The sequence below is a fragment of the Furipterus horrens genome, unplaced genomic scaffold, assembly GCF_987537825.1.
Source record: "Furipterus horrens unplaced genomic scaffold, mFurHor1.1.pri manual_scaffold_6, whole genome shotgun sequence".
Classification (NCBI taxonomy): domain Eukaryota; kingdom Metazoa; phylum Chordata; class Mammalia; order Chiroptera; family Furipteridae; genus Furipterus; species Furipterus horrens.
Window position 1 is genome coordinate 88,873,692 of NW_028327176.1, and position 14,175 is coordinate 88,887,866.

Below are 14,175 nucleotides of genomic sequence, written 5' to 3' on the forward strand. Positions count from 1 at the left end.
CTCCCAACCCCCTCTTGCACACCGGGCCTAAACCCAGTACCCCATCGGAATTTGGGGCTCCAGCCTGGGCGGTGCCAAGGGCGGAGCTCGTGCCTCGAGAACCGACTCCCGTCAGTATCGGGGCCCGGGTGCCGCGTCACGAAGAACCCAGCAGAGCCGGAGCGCACGGGCCTCCGGGTACCCCCCACCCCCTACTCCAGAGCCGCCGAGGCGGAGCTCCCTCTCCCGCCTGAGTGCCCGGCCCCCCCTCCGGGGCCCAGACCCAGCCCCACCCTGGCGGCTGCGCCCGCCCTGCCCGGACCCGGTTTGTCTGGTTCTCCCCGAGAGGCTTGTTTCTCGAATTTCTCCCTTTCCCCCTCTTCCCGGACCTCCGGGGCCCTCTTTCTCGGCCCGACTCCCCGGGGCCCCCGCGGGGGGCGTCATGACACGGCGAGCTGGCCGAGTTTCGGTAGGACAGACGATGGGCGCCGGGGGAGGGAACACGGGAGCGCCCGGGGCCAGGGCGGGAGCGGGGAACGGTGGCCTTTAGCTCGCCCTCCGGACCCCTTCCGCCGCATGGTCCTTCATAGTAGCTGAAGAACCACTGCTCCGCTAGGCCTGGGACGCAGCTTTTATTGGAGTTGTGCTTACCCGGCCCTCATCCTCCATCACCCACCCCCCTCCTCGGAGCCTGCCAGCTCCTCGGAGCCCTAGCACGGCCACAGAGGGGGTTAAAACAACACTGGCTACTGATTCTGGACAGGAAGTGACTGGGGGTGGGGTGTGTGTGTGTGTTCGTGTGTGTGTGTGTAGCGGCGCAGGCTAGCTCTGTGACCAGATGTGCAACTCCAACTCCAGATGTTCTTCATCTGCGTCGGACCCTCTGAGCTCCTCCCCTCACTCGGTCTGTGCCAGGCTGGGGAGTGAGTGGATGGAGGTCACCTGGAGGCAGTGAGGGACCAGCCCCCGATAAAGGAGGAGTCTTTAGTGGGGGCTTTGATGAATCCTGCAAGCCTCCACTGAATCCTTTCCCCGACCCTGGGGGGCTCTGGGGACGCTGGGGGCTGCTGGTGTCACTCGCAGGCTAGCTTCCCGTCGAAGCTGGAGAGGGCGATGGCGAAGGCCTGTAGGGCGCACAGCGGGTACCGGTAGTCTAGGGTGAAGGCGTCCTCCGCCACGCGGCCGAACTGAAGCACGATATAGTCAGCTGTGGACAAACACAAGGGTGGGGGTGTCCCCAGACCTCCTGGGTCCCCATCCTGTCAATCAACATTGGGTCGCCAATACTCAGCCACCTTCTCAGTTATTCACCCTCCACCCATCCCCTTTTCCTTCTCTCACCGTACCTGCCCCACCTGCAGCTTTACTATCCTCAGACTGTAAGCCCCTGAGGAGGGGACCCTGCCTTACTTCTTAAGCCCAGGGCTATTGCATGCAACTGCCACTTAAGTATAGGAACCTGTCAAACTTCCCCAAGCCTAGATTCCTCCCTTGCCAACTTTTCTGTTGTCTTTTGACCCCATTCCTTCTTCCCCTTCCCTCCCAACTGACCCAAGTCCCATCTTAGACCACCAGGCTCAACCCCTGGCCTAGCCCCTGGTTCCCTTCCTCATCCAGGGGCCCCAGTCAGCCCCCAACACCTCCCAGCATCCATAGGGACAGGAAGTTGCTAAAAATACCCCCAACCTCACCAGACTAAGCTCTACCAGAAATGTGATCTACAGAGGAGTTATCCAAGGCTTGGGGACAGGTGATACCAGGGGCATAGCCCCAGGATGGAGTGGGGGATGGGAATTGCTCAGTATTAGCTGGCCCTGTAGACCCTTGGGAGATAACTTTCCATTCCCAAGCTTCCTTACACTAGTGTGGACCTCTCCCCAAGCTTATGACAGGGGCTTTTTTACTTAAGTATGTTATGTATACATCTTGTTTCCCTAACTCCTCGAGGGCATCCCTCTCACCTCATTTGAGAGAAGACAACAGAGTAGCCACTCAGAAATGCTTGATTAGTATTCTCTACTCCAAAAGGTCTAAAGGGGTTAGAAACTGGGCACTGGAGCCAGACCACCTGGGTTCCAATTTCAGCTTTACCTCTTACTAGCTGTATGATCTTGGTCAAGTCATTTAACCTCTCTCTTCTGTTTTCTCATCTGCCTAATAGGGATAATAATAGTACCTTTCTCACAGTATTGTTGAAAAGATTTAATGATTCCTTATCTATAAAGCCCTGAGAACAGTGCCTGGCACATAGAAAGCACTGTGTAAGTGTTTGTGAAGTAAAATTTGAGGGCCAGTGCAATGAGTGGAGGAGCTGAAAAACTGGGCAAGGACTGCCCTCTCTGAGCCTCAGCACCCTCTTTGACCAAAAAGTGGTCAGGCTATCAGTGATTTTCAAACTCCAGCAGCTTAACTCTCCCTTCAACACAGTTTTGTCCAGAATATCCGAGTTTCTCCCCCAGGATTCTGCTAGAATGAGGGCTTGGAATAATGAACCCCAAGACATCTGCTTGGAACACCTGAGGCTCCTGAGGGCACAGTGTGGACACCCCTGAAGGAGAGAGCAAACTTCTTAGGTGTTCTGGCTCCAGGGAGAGAGAAAGATGATGGGTAAAAAGCCTGAGTGAGGGTCGGGGTCCTAGAGTGGGTGGGAACAGCCTGGTCTAGGCCCTCAGATACTCACAGTCATCGGCGTGGACAATCTGGAAGTTCTTGACTGAGGCCTGCGTGACTCTACCTTGGAAGTTGAGGGTGTAGGAGCCACTGTCTTCATTCCAGACAGGTGGCTTGTTATGCAGCTCAATGAGGCTCTCCAGAGTTTTGTTCTGCCAGCGCACCAGCAGCCCATCGCTGGCCTGGGAGGCCGGGGAAAGTATTGGGGAGAGGACAGTTAGGGGTCGGTGACATATCTCAGGAATGTCAGGGGAAGGGGCCTGGGGACCTATGCATGCTCTTGCACAGCCTGGATGTCAATGTCTACTCAGGGTATCCTTGAGAGCATGCTTGGTCTCTGCTGCCCTTGTGGGCAGGGTGTGTGTTTGTGAGAATGGGGCTTGCTGTGGGATGCCAGAGTGGAGGGTGGACAATGGGAAGTAGCACCTGGCACACAGCTGGTGTTCTGTGCCATTAGTACCCAAGGGTTCTTCAGAATGGCCACATGCTGGCACCTGATTACAAGGATGAACCAGACATTCTAGAACCTACAAGGAGGGCACAGTTGAACCTGGGGAGATGAACAGGTAAACGGTGGTTAAAACAAAATGTCCTGGGAGAATTTTTGGAAGGAAAGAGTAATAATGCTTGTGTATGAGGTGCTCTTGAATTATTTCTTTCCTGAGTTTCCTTGCCACCTGTCACATTCGTGTCTTAGAGTGAGTCCACTCAAGATCATATTTTCCAAGAAGCTTTCCCGACTCCATGTCTGATTTAGATGTTTTAGCTCGGAGCTTCCAATAACACCTTGCTCTTATTTCTCCCAGTACACTGTAATGGACAGAGTTAGATACTCTAAAGGCAGGCACAGTATTTGAGTAACATCTCTATGCCTTGGTTTCCCTCAGTTGTGAGTATTAAATAAGTTAATAGCACATGAAGTTCTATTTAGGTCAGTTCCCCCAGAACAGAGTAAATGCTCAATAAATATTAAATATTGTTTTGATGTTAATTGCTGCGTTGATTTTGGATCTTCAGTGCCTGGGTTATTTTTTTTTTTTTTTTTTTTTTTTGCTTTTTTTGCTTTTATTTGTTTGTTTTAAGATTTTTCATTTATCTTTTTAGAGAGAGGGGAAGAGAGGGAGAGAAATATCAATGTGTGGTTGCCTCTTGCACACCCCAAACTGAGGACCTGGCCTGCAACCCAGGCATGTGCCCTGACTGGGAATTGAACCAGCAACCCTCTGGTTCACAGGCCGGTGCTCAATCCACTAAGCCACACCAGCCAGGGCTCCAGTGCCTTGTTTGTTTGTTTTTGTTCTTTTTTTTGAGAGGCTCTCAGGGCCTCCTGCCAGGTGGGTTATAGCACTTTCTGAAGCTGTCCTCAAGGGGTCCGCCAGTGCCTTGTTTTAATGAATGGTTGTAGAATAAATGAACTGAGGTGGTAAAGAGAGAGCAGCACTGGAAAGTATTTACTGAGCCCAAATGTACAGAATACACTTCCTCTGGAGGATATGTATGTTTATTCTGGGCATGGAAGGAGCAAGTGTGGGACCTACAGGATCCTCTAGACCAGAACCTCCCATGCTGATGCCCCATGGGTTGGCTGGCTCTGATTACCATGTGACTTTCCAGCAGGGGATGACATGTGATCAGATGATAGGGATATTATTTTTTCATTGTAAATGAGTAAGGTGACATTACTGTATGGGGCATGCCAGTCCTCCTGTCTCTGAAACCCTGGGCTCAAAGGACCCACCTTGCTAAGGGGCAAGGGTGTGGGACTGACTCTGCAGGAGGCCACCTTTCTGTAGGACATCTCTCCATGTACCCTACACGTACACCTACACACACACACACACACATACAACCTTTGCTTTTAAAATATAAGTCAAATCATGTCACTCCTTTGCTCAAAATCCTACTCTGGCTTCCTGTTTCTCTCAGAGTAAAATCCAGTTACACAGGCCCTATCTGCCCCTCACTCTCACCTATTACGTCGTCTCCCTCCAGCCACACTGGCCACCTGCTTTTTTCATGCCCATCAGGCACCTTCCTGCCTCAGGGCCTTTGCATGGGCTCTTCCCTCTGTCTGGATGATCTTTCTCCAGATACCTGCAGGTTTGCTCCCTCATGTCTTTCAAGACTTTTCTCAAATTTCACCTTATCCATGAGGCCCACTCTGACCACTGTATTTAATATTAAAACCTATAAATACACACCTCTCATTTCTCTAACCCTGTTTGACTTTCTCCCCCCCCCCCAAAGCACTTATTGTTTTCTAACATACTACATTATCTACTTATTTCTCACAATTATTATCTACCGTCTTGCTCCACTGGAATGCCAGCTTCATGAGAGCAGATCTTTGTTTTGTTCACTGATATCTTCCAGGTGCCTGGAATAATACTTGGCGCTCAGTATATGTGTGTTGAATGACTATATACATGGATGATTTGGTGTAAACTTTAAAAAAGCAACCACTGTGCTTGTTTCAGTGAATTCAGTTACAAAAATCTTGAATTCATGCCACAAGTTGCTAGAACGAATTTGTCCTGGAGGGTGGAGTGTGCTCAGGAGGCTGGGTGTTGGGCAAGCTGACTCCCCCTCTACCTCCCAGCTCCCTGCGCCCCAGCCCCCAAGTGAATTACAAAGGGAGTAGGGCCCTCAGGGAGAAGGGTCAGGGATGTGCAGGGCTCACATTTCGGGGCCGGATGGGGACCCTCTCATTGTCCACATTCATGCCCGGAATGATGACCGTCATGCGCCGGGGTCCTCGGAAGCCCAGCACGTTGGTTTCCTGGGAGGGAGTTGCGCATTAGACCAGCTCCTGCAAGGGGAGGGGCCTGCCACGGGGAACAGCTGGAGGCTTACATAGATCACAGCTGCCAGCTCCTGCCTAAGGCGCCCCACATCCGCGCTGCCTCCTCCGCGGTGCGGGCTCTGCCCGTTGTCAAAGACGGTAAAGCGGTTCCCTAGGAGGTTGGACCTGCAAGCGCGGTGTAGCTGGGCTGGGGGCTAAGGGGCTTCCACGCCCCTACTCCAAGACCCTCCCAGCCAAGCAGTTTTGAGAGCTCCTTGAGCATCAAGGGAGGTGTCTGAGGATAGAGCAATTTATGTCCCCTGCTCCAGGCTTCCCACATGAGGTCTTTTATAAAGGTGGATCTAGAGACTGAAATCTCAGCTCCATCTCCTACTAGCTGTGTGACCTTTAGCAAATTACTTAACTGGTCTGAGCCTCAACTTCCCCATCTGCAAAATGGGTATCTGAATAGTATTTATCTTATTTGGTTGTTAATAAGATTAAATTGGTTAATTTCTGCAAGTTACCTTGAATTAGGCTTGACTCAGGGGTCCAGCCCCCACCTCTCAGGTTTGTGGTGAGGATTAGATGAGATATATGAGGGGACATAGCACAGGGTAGGTGCCAAATATTTGTTCATTCACTCACTTGGTAAATATTTACTGAGTAGCTACTGTGTGCCCTGCCCTCATGGAACTTATCCTCTACTCCAACTGAGGTCCCTGGACCAGCAGTGCAGGCATCACCTGGGTGGTTGTTAGAAATGCAGAATCTACCCCCAACCCCCACCCCGCCCCATCCCAGACCCACTGAACCATTTTGGCAAGACCCCCAAGTGATCTGTACGAAGTGTGAGGAGCCCTGAGCCAGGCTGTCCAATGTGGTGGGCACTCTGCAGGCACAGAGGACAGCCTGCAGGCTCTGAGCCCCCCAGCCCCACCTCAGCTTCCCGACAAAACTCTCCCCTCCTCGGGACAGATTGGTAGGGTCGCTGGAGATGAGGTAATTGGCTGTCTTGCTCCGTTTCCGTTTCCTGCCAGCCAAGAGGAACACCTGGGGTAATGTGGAGACAGGTGGGAGGATGAGAAGAGAAGATGGGGTGGCAAAGGAGGTGGGTGAGGGGAAGAGAAAGCCTGTTTGCCTTGTAGCCCCTTCCCCTCAGCCCCAGAGCCTCCCTCAGCCTACGTTCTGGCACCTCCACCGTCCCTCCCTCCACCTCTCCCTTACCCACCTTTTTCTCCGTGTCCAGGTGCAGAAAGTAGGAGGGATACAGGCCCCTATCCATACCCTTCTTGTCCCGGGTCAGCCGGCAGCGCACTGTTCGGCCCTGGGGGGCAGGCTGAAGCACGAACTCCCGGGGTTCACCCACTTCCATGGGTGGGGACGGGGCCCTCTCCTCCTTCTGGGTGGGGGCAGAGGATGCATCAGACTGGGGGCACTAGCTCCCCTGCCCTCGGCATGTCCCCAGTGCTGGGACACAGGCAGAGCAGGCAGGACAACTCACCACTTTCTGTGTGGGGAGAGAATAAAGAGGCCAGCTAGAGTGTGGCAGGTCCCTCAGCTTCCCCTGTAGCTCAGCAGGCTATGTCAGGAGGTTCTGGGAAGCTTGCACTTAATTATTATTTCATTTAGCTTGTAGTTAGGAGCTGAGGCTCTGGAGCCAGAGAGCATGGGTTCAAATCCTGGTTCCACTACTATCTGTCAGGTTTTTTAAGTGCCCTGACTCAGTTTTTCATTTAAGAAGTAGATAGGCTGGGGTAGATCCCTGGAACAGACCTTACTTAATTTATACATTTAACAAGTGCTCATATAAAGTCTACCAATGTGCCAGGTGTAGCTCTAAGCACTTTTCAAATACTAACTCATTTAATCCTCTTATCAATCGTCGTCGTCGGCAGCCGTCCGTCTCGAGAGACGATGGTGTAGCTTCTTAAGAGTCTATCTGCACCGCCGAGAATGGCTGTGCAGTCCGACTCGGGAGTGACACGGTATCTGTCTCCTCCCGTGTTGAATCGACATCTTGCGATGACGCTGGAGTGTCCTCTCCAGTGAAGCTGAAGCTACAGAGCCTGGGCAGGGTGATATGGAGGGTCTGCTGTTGCCCATGCAGCAGACCCCCCCTCTCTTCGCAGCTGAAGGGTCCAAGGGAAAGACAGAGTCAATACAGCTTGGCTTCAGGTGCGCCGCAGGAGTTGCCGGTGTTGACTACAACGTCAAACCGCCTTAGGGACTCCGGCTCCGGATTTTCTGTCGGGGTTTACTCCCTTAGCCTTTCCCCTGAAGAGGTATGCCGCAAGGCAGCGGAGGTTTTTTGGAGTCAGAGTTTTCCTTCTCTGATGTGCCCTGACTGGAAGATCGAACCAGCGACACTTAGCTCGCAGGCCGACGCTCAATCTACTGAGCCAAACCATCCAGGGTACCCTCTTATCAATATCCACTGAGATAATTAACTGTCCTGACCCTGGCTGGTTTGGCTCAGTGGATTGAGCGTCGGCCTGCGAGCTAAGTGTCGCTGGTTCGATCTTCCAGTCAGGGTACATCAGAGAAGGAAAACTCTGACTCCAAAAAACCTCCGCTGCCTTGCGGCATACCTCTTCAGGGGAAAGGCTAAGGGAGTAAACCCCGACAGAAAATCCGGAGCCCGAGTCCCTAAGGCGGTTTGACGTAGTCAACACCGGCAACTCCTGCGGCGCACCTGAAGCCAAGCTGTATTGACTCCGTCTTTCCCTTGGACCCTTCAGCTGCGAAGACGGAATTAACTGTCCTGTTTTACAGATGAGGAAGCTGAGCTTCAGAGAGGTTAAGGAATTTGCCTAAGTTCATATAGTTTGTAAGAGGTGGAGCTGGGATTTATTTAATGCTGCCCAGTTTCCTGTTAGATCCAGAGCCTTTATAAACACCTTCCTGCGTATGGATACACTCTCAGGGGGTGAGGGGAGGGGAAGCTGAAGGTATCAATTGCTGTGTTCTAAGCACACAATGTAGCACAAGTGTTAGCTACCATTATAGTTATAAGCACGTAGTACTCAATGAAGTAGTCAGCTACCAAGATGGCCCCCAATTGTCCCTGCCTCCTGGTATTGACCCCCATGTGTAGTCCCCTCCCACATGGTATCAGGGTTGGTCTTTCTGACCAATAGATATGGCAGAAATAACGGGGTGGCCACATCTAAGGCTAAGGCATAAAAGATACTGTGGCTTCTGTTTGCCTTCTCTCAGGCCATTCTCGGGCTCTGGGGTAGGCTGGCTGCCATGCCATGAGAACACTGAAGCCGCCCCATGAGAGACCTCCAGCCAACAACCATGACAGTTAAGCTTTCAGAATGACTGCAGACCTAGGTGACATCTTGACTGCAACCTCATAAAACCCTGAGCCAGAACTACCCTGCTAAGCTGCTCCTAGATTTCTGACTCAGAAATTAAGAAAATAAATGTTTGTTGTTTTAAGACACTAAATTTTAGGGTGATTTGTTATATGGTAATATAACAAATATTATATTTGGTTAAATAATATATGGTTAAAATAATTAATGAATGAATAAGCAAATTTTGCTCATGGAAAGACTAATAACAATTTGGTTGCATTAGGTTCTAGAGTGGCCTGGCTTGGCGACGCACACTGTCCCTTCTGTTCTCACAAACCTGGTGCACTTAGTCCTCATATTCTATCCCTCACAAGACAGGGAGCGAAAATTCTAACCCTAGCTTTCCCAGCAGGGGAGAGAAGGGACTACCAGCCTGGGTGTGTGCTTTTGAGGGTTAAATGCTCTCTTTGAGCTCTGATGTGCTGTGGTCAGGCATTTTTGCTGAGGGCAGGTTTGCACTGTGAGGCTGGTGTTGGGGAGCAGGCCCTTAGCCTGAGGGCAAGTGAGCATCTCTTCACTCTAGGTTGCTCCAGAAGAAACTTGTGAAACACAAGAGTATGTTTGGAGTGTAATCTGGAGAAAGCCGGAGCATATCCAACATTTCTACAGCTGTGGATTTCAAAGGCCTACTGTACAGAAGGCTGTGCTGCCTTCAGTTCTCTTCCTCATGGGGCAGAATAAACTGCCCTTTCAGTTTATACATCAGTATCTGGTGATCTCGGCTAATGCGAATCAGCCCCCAAGACCTCACCACACCTGAACAAACTAACAAACCCACACAGCGAAGACCCCAACCCTGCATGGTGATCTCTCCATGTGTGGAAACCAGTTTCTCAAAGACTCTCATCATTTTCCCTCTCCAGTTGGATCTCTCTCTCCTCCTGCTCACTTGAATTTGTGCATGTTGGTGCCTGAGGTTGTAAGAGCGATGTTCAACATATTTAACAACCTGCTCTGCCTGTGGAGAATGCCCAGTCAGAATGGACACTGATAGACCTGGAGGAGGATCCTGGAGGCCCCTGACAGCCAGTGTTAACCCTCTAGTTGCTGGAAGGTTGGGAGGCATTGGGTGGGGTAACAGAAAGCACTTGGGGAGTGTAGAGCTGCTGGGTGGAGATATTTTAACTCCTCCTACAGCTGACTATCTGCCTGTGGGTATGCCTCAGGGTATGTACAGATGTGCTTGCTGGCCTGTGTGCTCCACCTCCCTGGTCCAGAAAATGTGTGTTTTCATGTGGTGGCTGAAGAAGGGAGGGCTTAGAGACCAGAAGGACCCTTGGGTGGCCAATTCCAGCCTGGTGACCCCACAACTGTCTCTTCTGTTCTCACAAGTCTGGTGTCTTTTCTCCTCATATCCTGTCACCAGAGGGGGAGCCAAGATTCTAACCCAAAGGAACTTCATGACCCCAGCCCACGAGGACCCACACTCTAGTCCCCCAAGCCCAGGCCCCTGCCACTGTCCCTAAAGGGATCTCAGCGCCCTTTCCCACTGAGACCCGACCTTTTTGCCTTTCCCTTTCGCTTTGCCCTTCTGATTGCTGTTCTTGGTCACCACAGCTGCCACCTCTTCCGCCTCCCCCTCTTCCTCCTTCCTCTCCTCTTCTGAGCCTTTGGAAGTACCTGGAACAGAGTGGGGACAAGTCTCTTAACACTGGTGGAGTACTTCATGGTTTGCAAGGTGCTTCTAATAGCCATGTCTCACTTGGACCCTTCCCACAACCCAAGAGAGTACCCCACATTAATATTGTCAGAGCCTCAGAAAGTCAGATACCTACCTGCCTCAGGCCACAGAGCTATTAAAATGGTGGTGGTCAAGAAGTCCCCCAGGTCCTGACTCTAGAACCCACACTCCTACCCTACACTGTGCCCCAACTCCCCAGCCCTAGGATTGCTTCTCCATGTCATGGCACTAGAGGCCACTGCCACCCACCTTTCTTCTTCAGAGCTTTCTCAGCTGGGCCATCGTCCCCAGCCAGAAACATGGCTGCCGGGATCTTCTGCACTCTGGGCAAGCTCACTGAGGGGTCCTTGTCAGCTTCTCCAGACCCTGTGTGTGTGTGTGAAGGGGTCAAAACTCCTTCACACCCAGAGTCACCTGTTTCTCCAGAGACCAGTCTCACCTTTCTTCTTTGTCTTTCTCATCTTGGTCTCTTCCCCTGTTGGCACCTTCTTCTTAATGCGCAGAGGTTTTGGTGGGGGGACAGGGCTCCCCAGGCCCCCTGAAGATGAAGGGCGGGGGTTAGAGAGTCCCTAGGGAGGCGGAAGCCCTGACTGGGGCAGAGTTTGGCTTCTGCTGTGCTCATTTCTAACCCTGAGTACAAAAAGGGCACACTTGTACCAGACTGCAGCGCCTGGAAGACGGGGTGCCCAGGACAGGGGGCCACCACTGCATCTGTTCATTGATAGATTTTTACTGTAATCACATTGATACTTTTATAAAAATTATAACAATAAGTCGTACTGGGTTTTTTAAAAACTAAACAAAAACCACACACACACACAAACCCAAATTCTCTGCCCTCCTTGGCTCACAGAGAATGCTGGGCAGGGGCAGGGGCAGGGGGGATGCTGTGGGGAGCACATATTGATCCATATCCTAAGGACCCTGGGGGAAGAAACCAGCAGGGAAGAAGCTTCCAGGTCCAGGCACTGGGTCACTTTGATGTCTCAACTCCTGTGTATCAATGAGACCCTGAGCCCCAAAGGGCAGGGCTCGTTTTACCTGTCTGTGTGCTCCCTCTGTACTCTGACACCCACCCTTCGGACCCTGGGCCTTGGCCCTCCTCTCCTTCATGTCTGTAGAAGCCTTCTCTGTAGGGGGCTTCTTGGGAGGCAGAGGGACTTTCTCTTTCTTTTCCGTCTCCTTTTCCTCTTCATCTTCATGATCCTCCTCTTCCTCCTCCTCATCCTCTGTAGGTAGAAACTCCTCATTATGGGGGCTGAGTGGACCTCATTATTTGGGGAGCCCATCCCTTGCAGATTACTGCAAGGGGTGAGTGAGCACCAAGGGTAGGAGGCTTTCCTCTGGAACAGGAGGAAAGGAGTTTCAGCAACTTCCTCAAAGAACGGGGGCGACCCCAAAGTATTTGGAAGTGTGCACGTCAGGAGAGAGAGCTGGAGTTGGTGGGGGCAGGGTCCTGGGGTTTGGCAGTCCTGTTCCGGGAAAATGCCCTTCTCAGGTCCTTCCTCCCTCGCTCTCTAGGACCCTCACCTCCTCTCCCCTCCCCTCATCTGCCGGCTTCTCCGATTTCTCCGTCTCTATCGCTTACACTGCACCTGCGCTGTTCCTAGCGGGTTTCCTTTTTTGACCTTGAGTCAGACCCATCGGGCTACCTCTGACCCTAGTTATAGTTACTGAAGGCAAATCTCTTAACCCCTGTGCCTCAGTTTCCCCACCCCGAAAATAGGAGAAAGAACAAGAGAATTAAGTGTCTTTCTGGCTCAAAGACAAAGTCGGAGAAGTGGAGGCTGTTTTTTCCAGTTCTCCGCGTCTCCATGTCTGCCGTTCCCGTCCAGCCCCTTCCCTCCTTCTCTCCACCCCACCCCCCACCCCGCACCCGCACTTCCCTTGGGCCCTCTCTCACCGTCCTCTGCACCCGGGGCTCGGGCCACCAGGAAGGTTTCTCGGGGGGCGCGCTTCGTGGCCTCGGGGTCCCGGAGGAACTTGGTGTAGACGGTCTGCGGCGCCCCGGCCTCGGCGGGCTCCTCCCGTTGCCTCCCCTTCAGCCCCGCTGAGCCGAGACGCGCGCGTCAGGCAGCGCCCGACCCCCCTCTGCCAGCGCCCCCGGCCTCGGCCCCGGCGCTCCCGGCTCTGGCTGTTCACCCTCCGGGTTGCCCCCGGCTCTGTTTCCACCGTCAACACCGCTCCCCCGGCTTTCATTCATCCCTCCGCACCCCGCACCCCACCTCTGCCCCCTTGTCCCACCACCCTGGCCCGCCCCAGCCCCCTCTTTCCTCGTTCCTCACCCCGGGGGGCGCCCCCGGAATCAGCCCCGCGCCTGCCTCCGGGTCTCCTGGGCTTGGATCCCGTAGGGCAGGGGGACTCAGGGGCCTCGGCCCTCTTCTTCGGCTTCGGTCCCCGGGCCGGTCGCTGCGGGGTTCGAGGTCAAGAGGAAGGAGAGGAAGGAAATGGGGGCTCAGAGGGCTGCCTGTCACCCTCTAATCCCTTGAGTCGCCAGAATTAACCACGGATTATAGGGAGGGGAGTGCAGCCTCCTTCCTGGGGTGAGGATGACCCTCCCTCCCTCGCGCCACGGCCACCTCCAGTGCCCCAAGGCTGGGTTCCTCCCCTGGACTCCCGTTCCCAAACACCCCTCTCCTCCATAAATAAATAAATAAGTAAATACAGAAAGAGAGAGAGAGAAAGAAAGAGAGAGAGAAAGAGAAAGAAAGAAAGAAAGAAAGAGAAAGAAAAGAAAGAAAGAAAGAAAGAAAGAAAGAAAGAAAGAAAGAAAGAAAGAAAGAAAGAAAGAAAGAAAGAAAGAAAGAAAGAAAGAAAGAAAGAAAACCTTCACGGGAGCACTACCCCCCACTCTTCTGAGGGGGGTCTCCCGCTCTCGGATCCCCTACCTTACTTCGGCTTACAGTTGGGGGGACCTTTTCGCCTCTTTTCCAGGCGACGGCGACCTACCTGCTCGGAGCGCCGCTGGACCCCGGGGCTCCCGTCTTCCGCCTCAGGCCCGCTGCGGGCGGTGAAGTAAGCAGTCCTTCTCCGTCCCCCTCTCCTGCCCTTCCCAGTCCCTCCGTTGGGGTTCCCCAGGGTTCGGGTGGGCAGCCGGGGGCCTTCCGCACCTGTCCGAGGCCCACACCTCCCGGAGGGTGTCGTCCTGCAGCGGCATGGTGCGCTCGCTTCTCCGCACCCCCTGCGCTCTAGGAGCCTGGCTGCCCGTCCCAGCTAATCCCGGCTCAGCTTCCCCCACCTCCGGCCGCTCGGGACGGTGGGGCCCGCAGCGCTGTGCGCGCGCTCCTGCCTGCGCCCCCCGCCCCCGCGGGCCGGCTGTGCGGGGAGAGGCTGAAGCCCCTAGTTGTTTGTTCTCCGACCCTCAGCAGCTGGAAGGTGGCATCATTGTACCAGCGCTCCCCCACCCCCGCCCCAGCTTTGAGTTAGTTACTGATTTGTAATTTGTCGGCGGTTAAAGGGGTGCGGAAAGAAAATATTAGATCAGATACTATATCTTTATTTTTCATAAAAATAACTAGAATTTACTAATATTTAACACACATGGATTGACAGAAAGTAGGTGTATATACTTTATAAAGAAATATACCTATATGATGGGTGTAGCTTTAAATGTTTTTTACTGATAGGGGACATGCTTTTTAAAAAGTTTAGAGACCACACCTACAGTGCTGGTGCGACTCGCATCAGGAGAGAGGTTT

General features: G+C 53.0%; 1 protein-coding gene and 1 long non-coding RNA gene across 2 annotated transcripts; one reads left to right on the forward strand and one right to left on the reverse strand.

Moving 5' to 3' along the window:
- The first annotated feature begins 277 nt into the window (after positions 1–277).
- On the forward strand, positions 278–8,887 carry LOC150006881 (uncharacterized). Its single transcript, XR_016512004.1, has 2 exons — positions 278–448; positions 8,651–8,887. It is a non-coding gene; the product is annotated as an uncharacterized LOC150006881 (long non-coding RNA).
- TULP1 (TUB like protein 1) lies at positions 777–13,693 on the reverse strand. The gene is made up of 14 exons (XM_090282278.1): positions 13,588–13,693; positions 13,427–13,478; positions 12,763–12,886; positions 12,381–12,527; positions 11,554–11,706; positions 10,917–11,015; positions 10,727–10,843; positions 10,298–10,416; positions 6,663–6,833; positions 6,372–6,484; positions 5,503–5,617; positions 5,330–5,428; positions 2,660–2,831; positions 777–1,186 (listed from the first exon to the last, which is right to left on the reverse strand). The coding sequence occupies exons 1-14, from the start codon at positions 13,632–13,634 to the stop codon at positions 1,053–1,055; spliced, it is 1,662 nt and encodes a 553-aa protein (XP_090138404.1). The 5' UTR covers positions 13,635–13,693; the 3' UTR covers positions 777–1,052.
- Positions 13,694–14,175: the final 482 nt, after the last annotated feature.

Bases quoted from the DNA above. Each gene is read 5' to 3' on its own strand.
- TULP1 (XM_090282278.1), bottom strand. From the start codon at position 13,634: ATGCCGCTGCAGGACGACACCCTCCGGGAGGTGTGGGCCTCGGACAG. The intron at 11,016-11,553 runs GTGGGTGTCAGA...CTTCATCTTCAG, and splicing joins CAAGGCCCAGGGTCCGAAGG to GGGGCCTGGGGAGCCCTGTC. The intron at 6,834-10,297 runs GTCGGGTCTCAG...GCCCCCACCCAG, and splicing joins CGAAAGGGAAAGGCAAAAAG to AAGGAGGAGAGGGCCCCGTC.